The sequence below is a fragment of the Notothenia rossii genome (assembly GCF_949606895.1).
Source record: "Notothenia rossii genome assembly, chromosome: 7".
Taxonomy (NCBI): domain Eukaryota; kingdom Metazoa; phylum Chordata; class Actinopteri; order Perciformes; family Nototheniidae; genus Notothenia; species Notothenia rossii.
In genome coordinates this window covers 19,719,152-19,736,958 of record NC_136905.1, presented here as the reverse complement: position 1 = coordinate 19,736,958, position 17,807 = coordinate 19,719,152, and the positions used below count along the sequence as shown (strand labels likewise).

The following is a 17,807-nucleotide window of genomic DNA, read 5'->3' as shown; positions in this document are numbered from 1 at the left end:
TCTGGCCTGCAAGAGTCGACTTGTGAAAAGCACTGGTAGAAATGCTTGTATAACTTTACACGTTAGGGCCATGTAGCTAATAAGTAGCAGATAGTAAATATCAGAAAGTATTTATCAAACGCACACAGGCAGCTGTGTTTAGAACCAGTTTGACGGTAAAGGATGTATCCTTGTAGGGCTGTGCGATTATGGCAAAAATCATAATCACGATTATTTGGGTCAATAATTGATATCACGATTATTTTTACGATTATTCATTGAACATTTATTGAACTTTAAAACAAATAATATTTTACCAATAAACAAGATCAACAAATATGTTGGAGCGCACTTCCAAAACCATACTAAACATATATTAATATGATAAATAAAAATAAATTAGACCAAAATAAAGTTTTTAGTAGCAGAGCTCAAAACGGCTCCTTTTGCTCTGAATTCCTGCCCTTATGTCTTGTAAAACATATTCAACATATTCCACTCAGTTAAACGTTGAAGGCTGGCCAACCGTCATGGTCCAGAAGTAACAGGAAATAAATGTTGAACTACAATTTAAGACCAAATTAAAATATTTTGGCCACCATGGCAAATGCTGGTAGGGCTGCTCATGTCATCTCTTAAAGATTTTTGGCAAGAAACACCAGCCTGTTTACATGGTCTGGTTTCATAGATGAGCGCAGGCAGGTGACAATATTGCCACTGAAGGCCCTCTCTGAAGAGGAACTTGTGGCAGTGCTGCCACATATGACACAGGAAAAAAAGAAAAGACTCTGAACCCTCTCTTTGCCATTATATAAAAATAGTGTTGCTACAAAAGTATAAATTAGGCTTACTAATAAGACAACTCAGATCTGAAGCTACACAGGAATCTGCTGCCAAAGTGCAATAAAAAAGACCAAATTAATAGAATCAAACCCATTTTTTGTTGCATTTCATTAGAGTATAAAAATAAATGCCTTTAAAATACAGTGATGCAAACACAGGTATGGTGAAAAAAGATAGAACTATTCGAAGCAGAAAAAAAACTGCGTAATATACCATCTGACAATGGCCTGTGCTATAATCCTTCAATTAACTGGCTGTTCTTTATAATTTACTCAGATCAATAGGAGACAGAGATGTTAAGTTATAAATCAAGAGTTTTTATTATTATTTACAGCAGGGTTGGGGAACCTTTTTCCATTCAATTTGTACAACATCCTCCGAGGGCCGTACAAATGATTGAACTCAACCTCTGCTTAAAAAAACTAAAATCACAGCCCATTCATTTGGCCTTTCTTTCATGCTATGCAAATAAAAAGCAACCTAACCTAACCTCCTCTCGGGGGTCCGGGGGGCATGCTCCTCCGGGAAGATTTTTTTTAAAATATTGAAGTTAAAAGCATCAATCTGGTGAACTTTGAGAGCAACATGAGGAGATCTATGGATACATCTTTCAACACCCATATGAAACAGAACTGTAAGCAGACTTTTCTTTTTGGATATTTTACCAAATCACTCACCTTTCAAACTCTATTCTTGTTATTTTTAACAACTTTTTTTTGTTACTGTCATATAGTATTTTATACCTGTTAATAATTTGGTCTCTAATGTCTCATTAATAACTATAATGATCATATCAAGGTGTGCCTTAACCTCACTGAGCTGAGGTTATTTGAGCCTCTCAGGAGAGAGCTCTCTTCCACCTGGTTGTAGAAAAGCTCTTAAAATTCGTTAGCATAGCTAGCTAACCAGATGCTAATAACAACAGATCGCCACTGTGCTTACAACTAAAGACACAGCCTCGCAAACACTGCGCCATGTGTACGGCTCCTTATGGGTACTGCAATATTTGAAGAGCTGGAGCGGCGTTCCGATGCTCTCCGTTCAGACGAGACATAACCACGTGAAGACCTATGGTGTAGACACGTGTTGTGTTCAATGAACCTGTCCTTGGCCAGGAAAAACAGGCACCCGCTTGTTTAATTATTTTGCGATCTAGATTTCTTCTTCTTCTTCTTCTTTGAAGTGAGAAGTTGTCCGTCCGTCAGTCGGACGGACTGACGGACGGACGGACGGACGGACGGACTGACTGACTGACCCCCCCCCCAAAAAAGAAAACTCTTCGGTTCTCCACGAATTACACAAGTCACCCAAATCAGCGTTAAAAAAGCGGGAGGCGCCGAGGCGACTAATTTGCATCACTGAAAATAGGATGCAAGCAACACTAGTTTCTTGACCTCCATTGATAATAGACTATAATCAATTTAAACAGAACATATCTTAATGTTTGCATTCTTATACCATTTTGTACAATAATTATAATGAATAAATTCAAACAAACTAAAACTTACTGCTGATTAATAACGGTATCTAACTTGAGTTTTTATTATATCAAAAACCTGTTGAAATGCCACTGTTATTTTGACTGTCCCCCAAAAGCGCGTCGGCAGCCTCCAGGAATGCTTCTTTCACAACTTCGCCGTCTTTGAAAGACTTCGTGTGTTTCGCAAGAACGTGACTGACACGATAAGATGCTATGGTAGCAGCCTTGCTCTTGTTGTTGGGCCTGGTAAAAATGGACTGCTGTGCATTTAGCTGTCCTTTCAGGTCCCTCCCCTTTTGGGAGCGTAGGGCAGAATTAGGAGGTAATTCCGTCTCGAGCTTTTGTGCAGTTTTGAAATGCCGCTCCTAAATTACCCTTCTTTGATAAAGCCACACTCTCATTGCAGATGAGGCAGATGGACTTTGAATTGGAATAGATAAAAAAATAATCATCCTCCCACTCTGAGTGAAAATGATATATTTTGGACTTTTTTGCTTCTGCCATAATTACGGTCTTGTGTGTGTGCGGACTGTCACTCCTGTTGACACGGACAACGTCAGAGAAATAGTGCCCCACTGCCCACCAGCCACGCCCCGACACATGGGGTGACGCCGGCCAATCACAAAGCTTTGATGCGTTCAAGTGCATTATTCTGGCACAGGAAGATTATGTTACAGTACATTAAAGAGCAACTTGCAGGTTAGAGACACCAGTGAATAAATGTGTAGGAAAATGATGAATACACTAGATTTTCAAAAAAATATACAGAAATATACACTACAGTGAACTCTGGCGTCGTTTTAGTAAGACATTTTCACTTCCGCATAAAAAAGCCTCCGCACGTGACCTCCCGCGTGTGACGTAACATGGGGTAGAGCGGCCGGTCTAACGTATGAATAAACATGGATCACAATGCTAGTTTTGACACAGAAGAGGTTGAAAATATATATTCGAATGCATATGATTATAATTATGAGCCTGCTAGGCGTCCAAGAGACCAGGAGCAGCCAAGGATTAGAAAAATTAGAAATGGAGCTTTGTTGTGTGGAGAACCAGTGGAGAACAGAGCAGCTGTCTTGGTGAGTGACCGGTGGGTGCGTGCGTGCGTGCGTGCGTGTGATGGATCGTTGGAGCTATGTGCAACTCAAGGCATATGCTCGAACGGGAGCTGCCTGGACGCTGCAATCATGTTGCGCGCACTATCCGTGCTGAGTGTGCTGACTTTTCGTACAATGTCCCACTGTCTGGCTGCCTGCATAAAGTCAAGTGCTCGGCGCAGTTGTCGGCGAAATGTCGCTCCTCTGTTTTCATTTAAACAGCTCCTTATATCCATTAGCGCTGCTAGCTAGCACCAGATGCTAACAACAACAACAACAATACACGTAAGGTCTCTCTCTTGCGCCACACATACACACACACCCTCCCGGTCCTCCCGATGGCCAGTCGGTGCCTGCCGGTGAGCGTGGAAGTGTGGTCTGCCGCAAGCGGACGGCAGGAGTGGGGCTGTCAGCATCAGCTTGTAGATGGTATTTTAAACTCGATGCGCTCTGAAACTACGGGGCGGCCGAGGACAAAAAATACACATACGTTAATCCCGTTAAAATAATTAGTGGCGTTATTTTTTTTTTGCGTTAACACATTATTAACGCATTAACTTGACAGCCCTAAAAGTTAGCAATCATATATCAGGCGATAACTAAAAGTAGTATTGATAATATAGTAACGTTACTGGCAGGACTGTTGATACTGATCCGTAACAGAAAATAATGCGCAAGTATCAGCCGTAACTCGTGTTACCTAATGCAACTCCACACTACGGTGCTGTGTACCGGAGGGGAGACGCGAGATACGGCTGATACCTGACGATCTGGCGGAGAAAGGTTGTGGAGCCTCCGTTGATATGACGTTGTAAATGGCTTGATGGAAAGCAGGTGTGTAGTCGGGGAGGGTGCACAGCCGATTGCAGCCGGTGAGTGGAGGTTGAGCCGGGAGCCAGGAGTGACAGCCACCACGCACACACAAACAACACAGACAGGGGGAAACAAACAAACAAACACAAAGGAGACGGCTGGAGCAGTACAGCCACCAAAGCGTTACCTAATGCAACTCCACACTACGTCTTACGGTGCTGTCTACCGGAGGGGAGAGAGAAAGCAGCAAAGGAGGGGAGAGAGATGTAATACGGTTTCCTGATATAGCTGTGGAGAGTATGTGCTGCAGGGAGGTGGATGCACAACGCACCCAGGAGCGAACGCTAGCTCCGGTCCTTTTCCCGTGAGGGAAACTGTGGACTCAATGTCCTGACAGGCTCGAGTTTGTGCAACCTGCACAAACACAAGCTCACCATGATTACAAATGGTGAAATGCTAGGGGCGTAACGGTATATGTACCCGTACCGAAATTATTCGGTACGGGCCCTAGGGTTCGGTACACATGTGTACCGAAGTGTACCGAACGAATATAACGTTAAACGTAAAAAATTGAGAACGTGAACAACTTCTTGGAAGTAATCTCAGGTGCTGCGTGGCAGCATTCAGAGTAATTTGCTCACATTAGGTTCAACGGTTCAACGCCTCATAGAGCGAGCAAGTCATTTCATTGGACGAGAGGCATACTATGAGAGCTGGTCAGAGGGATGCGTTCAAATTTAGTCAGTAATTTGAGGAACTGTTGAAATGGCGAACGCAGATAAAGTTGAGCTTGAAAATCCTCCAGCATCATTGAAGCCTCCGGTTTGGGAACATTTTGTTTTTGCAGTTACGTACAAGGATGACAGAAAGAAAGAAAGACAGGTGGACCGAACCAAAGCTGTTTGTCGGCATTGTTCAACTAAAATTGGTTCCGTGGTTGGCAATACATCAAACTTGCACACTCAATTGAAAAGGCATCACCCGAACGTGAATATCACCGGTACCAAAAGAAAAAAGACTGAAGTGCAAACCCAACTCCCGCTAGCATTTAAGCCTCCACCACTCGCAAAAAGTTTAGACCGAGCCAAAGCTATTACAAACGCCAAATATCCTTATGTTGCCATGTTAGCAAAGCGCTACCTGGCTGTATCTGCTACCTCTGTCCCTAGCGAGAGGGTGTTCTCCACAGCAGCAGACATTGTTAGTGCCAGCAGATCTGCCCGGCTGCTTAGGTACTAGTACAGTACAGTTCAAATACAGATTATTTCAGTTCATCGAAATGCTGCACCTTAATGTTTATTTTATTATATTTTGTATTTATTTTAGTGAATATTCAGTTTAATAATAATTTAAAAAACCCAAAAAATATGTTATGTTTTGTAATTTTTTCTGCTGTCCCGAAAACGTACCGGACCGAACCGTGACCTAAAAACCGAGGTACGTACCGAACCGAAATGTTTGTGAACCGTTACACCCCTATGAAATGCAATGTAAAATTACCGAAAAAATACCAGCTCACCAAATCACAACTGCTCAAACCAACTACAAACTACTACCGCGGATTGGGCAGAGAGCGACTCCGAGAAAGTTGCGCCCCCATGTGACGTAATATGACGCGTTTGACGTTAAAAAAAAGCAGTTTTTAGTAGCAGAGCTCAAAACGGCTCCTTTTGCTCTGAATTCCTGCCCTTATGTCTTGTAAAACATATAAAATCCTGCATTAACATTTTTAATTGTAATTTTCAGGCAAGGTTAAGCATAAATGTAGTAAAAAAAAACAACCTGCAAGTTGCTCTTTAACGATAAAACTGAATATTGTTGTTCTATTTTTAGACACATCTCGCGATCGACTGGCAATCTCCCCGCGACCCTTCTTTTTAACGAGTTGCTGCTCTTGTTCTGACATCTTCGCTCGCGCTGAACACTCATGTCACTCACACGTGGCCGAGTGGGCTTTTAGGGAGGGGCGAAAGCGCACCCAGCAAAATAATCGTATTTTGTCAATTATGCTGTTTTCATAATCGTCGCAAGCCATAATCGTAATCGCGATTTAAATACGATCAATTGCACAGCCCTATATCCTGGTTTAGTTTATCTGGCCTCATTGCTGTGATGCCAGAGTAATTTACGTGGATTTAATAGTACAGTATAGTTTAGCAAATAAAAGCGATCGATCTCCCAGCTAGCGCTGTCTGTATAGTAGGCTATGTTGTAACGTAACGCCCCAAACAGCGCCCGTCTGTTAAGCGCTATCGATTCAAACGGCAGCGCTTTATTAATATCTTGTTTCAAGCTCTCCTCCTTAGTAAAAACAAAACTAGTGGAAGGGGAAATGCTCCAAGGGCAAGCTGATCCACCCTCGGGTGCTGGGACAGCTCGGGCTCTCTGCAGCTGCGTGAGCCGCGGTCTGTGTAAACGCCGCTCCGCAGTTTAATGCAGGGCCGTAGCTGCAGTTTTAACGGGCCTAAGATGATATTTAAAATGATTCACTTTTAATTAATGTACTGCTTGTTTTGTTGCTTGAGAAGCTTGTGGACATAGTGTAGGTTTGTTTCTACAAGTACAGTTTTAGGGACACAAAGTTAGGGGGGCAGCTGGGGGGGCAAGGCTCTACAGTGGGGGGGGGGGGGGGGCGGCTACCAGTCTCTGTCATCTTCAACAGGGGCAAGAAGAAGCTTAAAAAAACTTTTCTGGGCCTACCCCCTCTAGCGTAAATTTTTCTTCAAAATAAATTAAATAAAGGATGCCAATTCCAGCAGAAGATGTTGAGGTTGTGATTGTCTAGAAGTGTGACCTATTTACATTACTGGCAGCTTGTTGTAAACCAATAACAGGACACACTCTCAAATATGACAGAAAGAACTGACCGTGGTGAGAGCGCTCTTTCTACTGCGGTCTTTCTTCATCTTCCCTCCAGCTGCCCGAACACTGACTCTGTTCTCCCCGCCGAGGAAGCCTCTGCAGCTGGGCGCTCCACAGAAGCATTTCTGTGCTTCTTTGCTGTAGGAGGAAATAAAACAAAAAGGTGAATCCCCAGTGCAAAACCAGTTAAACAGTCAAAATAGATATGAATAAATGAACAAAAGGACCCTCTTTCTTAACATATCACATATGATAGACTGGCAACAAGCATGGAAAAAATGAACTAGAGGAACATTACCCGTATCTCTGGAACTGATAATCAAATGTCAGTTCAGTTCCTGCAGGGACCGCCCTGGAGGTGAAAAATCCGACTCTAAGCTGGCCATTGACAGTCCACTGGAATGGGACAAAAAGAATCAGATAAGTATATTAGGAAATTAACAACATACATTACTAAAGGAAAGCTGGCAGTGTTTGAAAATATCCGGGGAAGCTTCATGGAGTTTTTGAAAAAGAATGTTGGTAATGATTAATAAAACCAAAGACCGGGGCGGGGGGCAACGGGAATACGATTATAAAGTGTAATAGCCCGAGTCATATTCCTTCAGATTTCTTGAAGATCTCTGTACTTTTGTATCCCTGTATCATCTGTATACTGACCTGTGTTTATTTACATGCCTATTCATTTGATTGTACACTGTATCTGCCACCTAGACGGACCGTTTTATGTATGTGTAATGTTTCGTTATATTTGAAAACTTCAATAAAAATGTTGTTTAAAAAAAAAACATTAGGAAATAAACTGTAAAAAGCGTCAATTATTTTGCCACTATACCTTTTGGGTCTCACAGTTGGGTTCACAGCTATGGTTCATAAAACGGGAGCAGTTCCCTTTCAGCGTTGCATCAATGATCTAAATGGAAAATAAACAATGTCAATTATTTATACAGCTTCACCTGATACATTTAGACAGATTGCAGTTAAATACCATTATTTATTGAAATGTGTAATCACCAACCTCATTATTCTTTAGAGCCATGAAGTAGTAGTGGATGTTCTTATTACGAGCATATTCTTTCACCCTAGTTTTGAACTCCTTATGGTCCAATACCTCCCCGCAGTATTCCAGCACAAAGGTGTTTCTGAGATTGCAATAAAATATTTATTATTACAATCTAAAAGAGTTGGTGTGCCAACAATGACAAAATAATTTTGTAAATACTTACTCAATCAAGTCCTTAGCTGCCCGTAGACCCCAGCCCTTATCTTCTGTGAGGATGACCTCGAAGTCTGCATGTTGTTTCATCTGAAAGCGTCTATTAGAGCAGTAGTGTCCATTCAGACACCGTGAGGAGCTGAAAAAAAAAAATTCAGACTTATATACTGTACGTTAACAGGCTCCTACACATTTGTTTACAGAATCTGCCCTTTATTTAACTTTGCCGGGTTTGAATGTTAAAGAGCATGATTAATACAAACAATTAACAGACTCATGTTATTACTAATTCAAACTTTCCCTGCAAAATGTTTTATATGGAAAAATCGTGTTCTTACATGATGTCACAGCATTAACAGTAATGATCAACTTACCACTCAATCATGAGCAGCCGATTCAAACAGTCTTCCCCGCATGCCAATACTCCTCTGGAGCGCTCCTCTCTGGGCAGCACTGGGCACTCGCATTGCATTCTCTTGATATCTCGATGGGATTTGCTTTTCTTTCTGCAAAAAAAATATATATCAAAGCCTAAAACCACTTTATTTAGGTAAATCTTTGTACAAACAAAATAATAGCTATTGTTAAGCAGACTGAACAACAACCTACCTTTCTGTCAGGTACAGGTTCTCCTCAATCAAGTCAAAGTAGGGGGGCATCTTCTTAGACCTGGAAAACTCTCTCCATTTACTGGAGTCTTGAAAGTCTCGCAAATTGAGCAAGGGACGCTGCACCTCAGCTCTGACATGAGTTTCTTTAGAGACGTCAGCACTTTCTGGACGCTCCCTCTTGCCTGCAGGCCCAGCTTCTGCTTCATTGTCTGAATCAGACTCGATCTCTGGCCGCCTTTTCTTGGGAGGGCCCCTTCCTCTGTGGGGTCTTAAATTGTCTTCTCTAGGGGCGTCTGGCAAAGCAGAGCCCCTGCTGTTGCTGCTTATTTCGTGCCCTTGTAGTCCAGCACATTCAACAGCTGTTTTACCGAGGTTAGACAGTTTATCCTCACTGAAGTCGTCCTGGTCATTAGTTAGGGAATCAGGATGGATTTCACCTGCAGGGTCTGGATAATGCTCATGCACATGGAGGTAGGGTTGTCTGATAGTCTGTGTGTTTGGGGATTGATGATTCCAGGTGGCATTACTCTGCTTCTGCTCCTGTCCCATGGCAGAGGTTTCAGCCAGTTTAGTGTTTGCTAGGTGTGGCCCATGACTGCTATCAGGCAGCTGGTATGTAGTACTAGGCTGTTCTGGATGTGAAAATTCCCAACCCAGGCTGAGTCCATTCTTATCATTGATATTGTCAGCATCAGGTTGGAAATTTGACTGCATCCTTTCACCTCTGCTGCTTACATTATGCTGTGTGTGCCCTTGCTCACGCTGCCTGGAATTATCAAGGCTGTGGGCAGGGTCTGTGGCACTTCCATGGGCAACAATTTGACCCGCCATGTAACGCTGTGCACTGATGGAGCTGGAACCCTCTGAGTGACTCGTGCTATCAATCATATTACTCTGGGATTGACACAACATGCTACTTTGGGATGAATCATTTAGACCATCACAAGGACCACTTGTCGCCAGGATTGAGAAAGCAGCCCCCTGCCTTTGTTGTGTACCTTGAATCGGGACTTCGTTGATATTTGCGTTCTGTAGTTGGGAATTGTTCAATAGATTGCTTGGAGAAGCTCCCGTATCCTGTGCATCTCCTATTAGTGAAGAATTCTTTGGCACTACCACCACAGAGTGCAATCGTTTTATGGCCTCGCCGCAATCGGAGTCATACTCAGAGTTGTCACTATCACTGACCTCACTCTGTCCTCCTAATCCGTCCTGATTAAGTAATGTTCTATTACTCAATTTGTTCTTGGGGGTGCTGCCCCTGGATTTTTCTTCATGACCATCGCCATTCCAACTCTGCATCTTTGCAGCTTTGTCGACCTGTGATGCATCATTTACATGCATAGGCTCATCTGTTTTGAATTTTTGACAAACTCTCAGCTTTAAGTCACAGTGGTCAATGCTGGTGCTTGCCTGTGAAGTCTCACTTTGGTCTTTGTATTTATCGGATATCGGTGGGCTGTCTGAGCCAACTTCCTGCCGAGAGTTCTTAGTCTGCTTATCCAGTTTGGAATGTGTTTCAGCTCCTTGCCGAGTATGTTTGTTAATATCAGAGTCTTGTTGGTTATTTTCTTTAGAAACTTCAATTTGTTTGACAGAAATCACTTTTTTAACAGAAGGCATACTCTCTGCACAAAGTGACCACTCTAAATTATCACTCTCTGAGGTGTTCTGCCCAACTATATCCCACCGGGACTTTTTTGACGCACTGCTGTTCTTTTGAACAGTATCCATATTTTGCTGTTCAATTGTCAGCTGATCCTCAGATTCAAGACACGATAATTCAGATTTGAGCAACAAATTTGTGTCAGGCAGCTTTCCGGCTGTCAAATCTTTAACGATCACTGGTTTAGTGTTCTGCTGGACATCATGGGTGACGGGTACATCTGATATTTCTAAGCACTTTGGCCCTGGCAAACAGTCAACAATGTTCTTGTCCTGGTTGCACAGTATGCTATCATTACTACTGCATGAATTTAAGACAGCTGCATCAGAGTTCAAATGTGGTCGATTATTAGAAGAAGGGCTATCCTTCACATTGGTCACATTTTCCAGGGCGGCATGCTTCAGGTTTTCACTTGGGGTTATAGCTGAGGGGTCTACATCAAGACTTGATTTTGTTTCTTTTGATCTCTTCAATGAGGATTCTTGCGATTTTTCATCGGGGCATGAGACCATCTCCTTAACATTCTGACCACTACATTCATTACCACCTTTTAGGGAATCGTTTTTTTCTTTCTCACTCCGAGAAAAAGCCTCTGTGGTGTTTGTGTTTGACAGTGCTTTGCCAGGGCTGTGAAATATGTAATCTGATTGTTTATCGTGTCCACTGGTTTTCCCAGAAAATCTAGAAGGGGTCATCTGCTTTGAGTCTGGCCTACTGGTTTTCATCGGGTAGTTTTTACATTTGTCTTCCCGACCAGACATTTTTTCAGATGCCTTTGATCTTCCCTTATGATCTGCTTCAGAGTCATTGGAGCTGCTTTTTTGCCGTTTTTCACATGTTTGAGAGTTTGTATGCATGCTGGAAGAAGAGGATTTGCTGTTGGTCTCTGATTTGTGATGGGTGCTAGATTTATGGTAACTAGAGTCCAGTTCCGGAGAGCACTTGAGCTGGGAATCAGAGTCCGATAGTCGCTTTGAGGTCCTTTCAGACTTCGACGATTTTGTTCTTTTATCAAATTCTGAAGACTGAGGAAAATCTGAAGATTTAGAAACCTTCTCAGACTTTGAGTAGGAAGATGATTTTGAGTCTTTATGTGAGGTTGAATGGCTGGACAATTTACTGGAGTCACTAGTCCTTGTTCTTGTCTTCCTGTGGTCATCCTCAGAGTCAGAACTGTCCCGAGTTCTGTCAGTGCGAGAGCGAGAACGTCTTCTCTCTCTGCGTGGAGAACTCCGGTGTGATCTCCGATCAGAGTCATGGTAGTATGACCTTTCGGGGCGTGACCCTCTGTCGCCTCTGGATCTCTCTGACCTGGAGTGAGATGAACTTGTCCGGGACCCTTTTGATTTAGAACGTGATCTAGACCTGGACCTTTTGCGATCTTTATCGGATCGAGATGAGCGTGAGGATGTGTGTCTTGGATCACGTTCTGATTTGGAGTAACTAGAAGACCTTTCATTATTCTCTGACCGCCTAGAGTAACTTTTTTCTTTTTCCTCCACATGTGAACTTGAGGAAGACTTTTTTATCTCTTTGCTTCTGCTGTCAGAGTTTGCTTTACTCTTTGAGTCAACTGATTTGCGACTAGAAGACATCTGGCCTGAATCTCCATCAGATTCAGAGCCAGGGTGAGCACTATCAGAGTGGGACCTGGTTTTTGTTTTCTCTACCTTAATAACCTGCTCAGCACAGCTGGAACTCTCTCCATCTTTTCCTGAGGGGGCAGCTGGCTTCTTGAGGGTAGGTGTAACCCTTTTATCAGGGGCCTCAATGGGATCATTTTCAGACAGGCAGACACTGAGGACATTCTGAGGCTGAGGCGTAGGAAATTCAGGTTCACTTGTTGGTTTTTGCAAAACCTGCAATTCAGGAGAGTTTGGCTCCTCTGGCACAACAGTTTTTGGATTCTCTTCAGTCACAGAGACACTGAGAATTTGCTTCTTGAAATGCATCTTCGGCAGGTCCGTTTTCAGTTTAGTGGCTGCAGCGACTGGTGTTGGAGAATGTATCTCCGCTATTGATTGTTGCACCATGGGGGTCTGGTTTTTCTCAGTTTGCTCAATGTCTGTATTTTGCCCTTCTACTTCTGAGGTTGACTGTGACAAGGCAGCGTTGGGCTCATCAACAGACTTGTCAGGACTGGCAGGGAGGAAGAATGGGCTCTGCAGTGGCTTCTTGGTTGGTGCGAAGCCGAAGGACACTTTCTGACGACCCTGATCCTCCAGGTTGACCTTCATCTTGGTCCCTTTAGGCAAGAGATGGTTGGATAGCATGACTCTGGGAGACAGGCTCTTGATTAGAGCTGCCTTGGATAGGCCCTCCACCTTCACCTACAATAAAAGAGAAAAAGCTTTTCAATTGAGTTAAATAATTAATTGTGGTATTAGACATCGGGATCATACTTTGTTTAGTTGAGACTTACCGAGGCATTACTCCCCTCCTCTCTGAGGTTAAACAAGAGCATCACAGGAACATAAAAAGAGAGGAAAGACAGAAATGAGTTTACACAGTTCATGCATCTCATCAAGTTCAAGCTCAGGTGGAATATAAGTCTCCAAAATTGTCAATGTAGCCTTGTTGGATGTGAACATGTCCCTGAACATATTGTGTGCGCTCCTAAAAGGTAAGGACTTGGAAGCACCACATCTGCTGCCATATCTACAACAGTGTCAGGTGGAATTGTCTACCACCTGCTCCTGTAACTCTGTTTTCCTAAAAGGTGCAAGCCTGATATATTATTAATAAGAAAACTGGAGATTTTTCTCAAAGTTTAAGTAAAGAATATTGATATAATACTTTTTGGAATTTCATCTTAGCCACCTTTGTCATTTAAAAATGAAGGAGTCCAACAGCATATATGATAAACCGCTGACTTGTGACAAATGTCTTGGCTGCTTTTCAGGGCAGTCATATCACAGTATGTGAACAATTTGTTGAAATAGGTGAAAGAAGACATAGGTTAGCCATAGTAATGTATATATATATATATATATATATATATAAGATCTAAAATGAGTTATTTATAAACAGAGGACAAAAATAACATCAGGAATGTTTTCTGTTGTCTGGAAATGCTGGTAAACAAAACTCTGTTTTCCCCATTAGAATGTACCATTACAGAATTGGGGTGATTATTGCTCATCAGCACATATATATTGCATGATGAACATTGACGTAAATATATCATCCTCCAAACCACAAGGTCAAATGCTTAACTGCTTTGTTCTGCGGACAGGAACATACAACACCATAGTTTAATATAAAGTTAGTTATCAGACACCACACTGGATATTAGAAAAAGTGTTTATACTGATTTGTATAGAGAAATATCCTGACTAAATTTGAAACATCCTAACCATTTTAGAGATGGGTTTTCCAATGCCTAAGAACAACTTACAATTGTAAAGCCAGAGCCAATAACAGGAGCATGACACTGTGTAGAGGAAAACTGATGCCCCCGTTGGAAACCCATGCAACTTAAAAAAGATTACCATGAAAATCCGGATTAATTGTGATGCTACAGATCTAAACAATGAGCCACCATGCAAAAATATATGTCCGATTGAGGTATCCACTACAGTAATAGCTTAGCTTGCAAAATATACTTTGAAGGTCTCATTTTATTCATAGCCAACTTAATTAAGAAAACCATTCATGTCAGACAGGAATAAAGCTAAGGTTAATTAAACCTGACCGAAAATTATACATCATTCATTTTTTCTACATAACACAACACCTCTGAGAAAACAAACACATCCGCAGTTGCTGCTATTTCCTAAAAGAGCTACAATACCTGGATTGAGTAGAGCTGTAAAGGCCAAATGAAACAAAAAGTATTTGTAAGACAGGAAGGACAGTCTGTAATTAATCTCGCTATTATTATGTCCAGGCAGTTTAGTTTTTTTAACAGACACTTTTTATGTTACACCATTGAAAAACAGTAGTGGCCAAAAGAATACAGGAAAAGGTTTTTTGTTTCTCCTTTTGTCCTATTAAAGCTAGTGTGGTTTCATCGGTGCTGGGCAACAATTGGGTCCTTTAATCCTTGGGGATTTTATTATTTCCCTTTTTTTCTCTGTAACCTTCAAAAGGAGACACTTATGCAGTGACATTCTGTTAAAGGGATATCACAAGAAGCTTTCAGTCAAATTATTAATGGACTGGGCCTACTTCACCAACTTGATGTGGTAGATATTAGACAACAAATCTTCAAAACGTATATTATTGCCTGTATCTGTTGCCACACTGATCGAAACAATAGTAACCAGTAATCTATTCACTTGGTCAAAAATAACAACATCAATTGATAAAAGCATGTGAAGACAACATGTCATATCACATCAGACATCTATGTTAAAAGAAGAGCCCAAACATATCCAGCAGAGGAAAGTGCTTTGGATGTGAAATAGCAAAATAAAGACAATGCCCTGGCCTTAGGATGACCTTGATAGCCAAATGTTTCAACAGTAAACAGGTGCCAGAAATATTTTCATTGTCTACACCTAAAAGAAAAGAAAACCTAGAAATCACTCTAAAACTATTTAATGTCAAACTACTCTGAGAAGACATATACTGTGAGTTGCATTTTGCAGTCTAATACCTGATCTCAGACTTGAGAAGAGTGTCCATTGAGAAACTCGTCTAGGATTAGTAGGCCCGAAGAGGCTGCTGGCCAACAATAATCCAAATCAGAGAAATGTGCCCTCCAAATTGACGCCACACCTGGCAAAAAGAAAGACAGAGAAGCAATGAACTGAGTTTGTTCACAACAGCTTACAGCTACTCTGTCAGGAACTTAAAATAATTTTGACATGTGCATTGAGAAAAAACGAGTTTGTTGGTTTAACCGTGTATTTGGATTGAGCAAAACACACTCTATACTTTATGTACATCATGTCTAATATGTTTTGTTTGTGTCATGCTTTCAACCGTTGAGTTCTAACGACTTCTGCAGCCTCCCTTCCTGAGTGTCATGTTATCTATCGTGGCATATGTGGCACAGATGCTATATGCACGTTTTAATATTATTGTTTGCTAAGGGACAAACTTCATTTAAATGACGGCAGAAACAAAAGTAAAAGGTTATATTTATCTATGGGTTATAAATAGCACCATTATGTTCGAAGATATATGAAAAACATGGATGCTCGGCGAGCAGAGACCAAGCATCTCATTACTGGACATTTAGAGCGAAAGAAAATGGCATACTTAAAACAAAGGCTTTACTGTACAACAAGGATTTATGTGAAGGAAAACATGGACGGACGCTGTTGTGAAAACAAACGGTGACTGGTTCGAAGCAATTAAGAAAGTAACTAAAGCATGGCCTGTGCAGGAGAATTGAATGCAGCCAAAACATGGCCTTTAAAAGGATAGTAACAACTATAAAAACGAGTAGAGGATGTGTAGCAAACCTATTCATTTAATAAACTAATTTACCACGTTTTGCAAACTAGTCATACTACATCATATATATATATATATATATATATATATATATATATAATTAGTAAGCAGGTAGGTAAGGTTGCAAGAACTAAGCTGTTCGACTTTGAAACTGGTTTATACAAAATATCAAAATCAGCTAAGCTAACTTGGGTGAGCTAACATGAACAGTGAGCTTTCGTGTGCCATCTTTATAGATAGCGTTAGCCCGTGTTCTGTTATCTATAATTCATGTTTTTAATGTTGACTGGCAAACCTTTAAATCATTCACAACACAATAAGTTCGTCGATTGATCGGGTTTTCGGTTGCGTATTCAAAAGGTAAACAAACATTTGTTCCTGGAAAAGAACACAGTTAGCCAAGAAACTGTACTAGCATCAGCAGCTAACGCTAGCAAGGTTAGCATTGTACTAGCAGCCACTATGCTAACGTTACTGTTGTTAACTTGTGTTTTACTTATCGATCTGTGATCCGTGCCGAATGTGTAAACTCAAATTAAAACATTTTTCGACTAGCAGGGAGCTCGAATATTTTCTAATTGAATTAATGAGCAGGAAGGGTTTTATTCGTTTCCGTTTAGGGGTATAATGGACCCGTACACTCGAGTCTCTGCACCCGGCGTTACTAGCATGCTAGCTGGTGATGTTTTGTCTTACTTGTGTGTAGTAAGATGGCTAAAGCACACTGCCGCAATTTACATAACGGTAAGAAAAAAATGTGGTTTTTTTTACAAGGTACTCACTTTACGAAGTGCTTGAGGTCACAAGGTTCCTCCATCTTCGAAAATCACCGGTAGTCGAGCCTTTGTAAAACATCAAGCAACAATGTATGCCGACGTCAAATCCATACGGAGCTGTCGGAAATGATCGTCGGCTAGTGGCTGTGCTGCGGCTGCGCCCCAGCTTCAGCCTGGGTGAGTGTTGGTACTATGGAGCTAACATGAGCTCACAGTTAGCCTTAAGAGTGCAGATCTAGAAGACACATGACGCCGAAAACCAAGCCCTAGAAAGTGTCTCGATTTGGCCAACCTGTGTATTACAATAAGACTGACAACCCGATCTGCTTGAAGGGTTATGGACATTTATTTTTGAATTCTTTTTATTCCACACATTGATCCTCACTATGCCTCTGTGGCTGCCTCCTGCTTCCAACAACATCACATGATGTGTGAACATTGCTGGTGCGCACTGGCGTACCAAACCATCAATAAGTCATGTAACTATTTACAAAATAAATCATATACAAATACTCATCACTATCATATACAAATACTCATCACTGTCTTTAAAGAATCTCGGTCGTATAGGGGAGGGGGCCAATGTAAGAACAATTGTATTGGTCTGTATTTTATTAGGGCTAGTTCTCAATTTAAACTGTTCTTGACTATGTTTTAAGATAATATAAAGAGATGTGAGTGTCTACTGACCGCTTTTGCATGTTGTGGAGTGAGAAACAAGACAAATGTTTGATAGGAACCAATACAACGTGATGTCTACAACAGTTAACATAACTAACATTTCTCTTATGGATAATTTCAACTCATCTATTTCTGAAAATATTAATATGATCATTAATAAGGTTTTTTCATGTTCATTGTAGCCATCTCAGAGAGATATTAAAATGTGTTTCCTAACAACAAAAAGTGTACTGTAAAATAACTCAAACAATGTGTCGGAATATGTTGTTATTGTTTTGACTGACGCCACTTATTATTCAAATATCAGCTTCTCCTTCCGTCTATGCCTAGAGTTTAGGAAATTACTTTTTGTTTTAAAATGTATGCATCATGTTATA

The 17,807-nt window shown here is 41.3% G+C and overlaps 1 protein-coding gene across 3 annotated transcripts in view; it reads right to left on the bottom strand.

The window, feature by feature from the left end:
• Positions 1-17,807, bottom strand: part of setd2 (SET domain containing 2, histone lysine methyltransferase) — a 44,149-nt gene that overhangs the window by 12,224 nt on the left and 14,118 nt on the right. The window contains exons 1-10 of one of the 3 annotated variants that reach the window (XM_079692129.1): positions 16,756-17,094; positions 15,168-15,289; positions 12,990-13,011; positions 8,900-12,897; positions 8,665-8,796; positions 8,301-8,429; positions 8,093-8,216; positions 7,910-7,987; positions 7,373-7,470; positions 7,080-7,212 (exon numbers count right to left, since the gene is read on the bottom strand). In XM_079692129.1, the coding sequence (XP_079548255.1) occupies positions 7,080-7,212; positions 7,373-7,470; positions 7,910-7,987; positions 8,093-8,216; positions 8,301-8,429; positions 8,665-8,796; positions 8,900-12,897; positions 12,990-13,011; positions 15,168-15,196 (4,743 nt within the window). In that variant the 5' untranslated portion in view covers positions 15,197-15,289; positions 16,756-17,094. Of the gene's footprint in view, positions 1-7,079; positions 7,213-7,372; positions 7,471-7,909; positions 7,988-8,092; positions 8,217-8,300; positions 8,430-8,664; positions 8,797-8,899; positions 12,898-12,989; positions 13,012-15,167; positions 15,290-16,755; positions 17,095-17,807 lie in introns of those variants that run through there. The other 2 variants (XM_079692128.1, XM_079692130.1) reach the window with 2 other exon arrangements.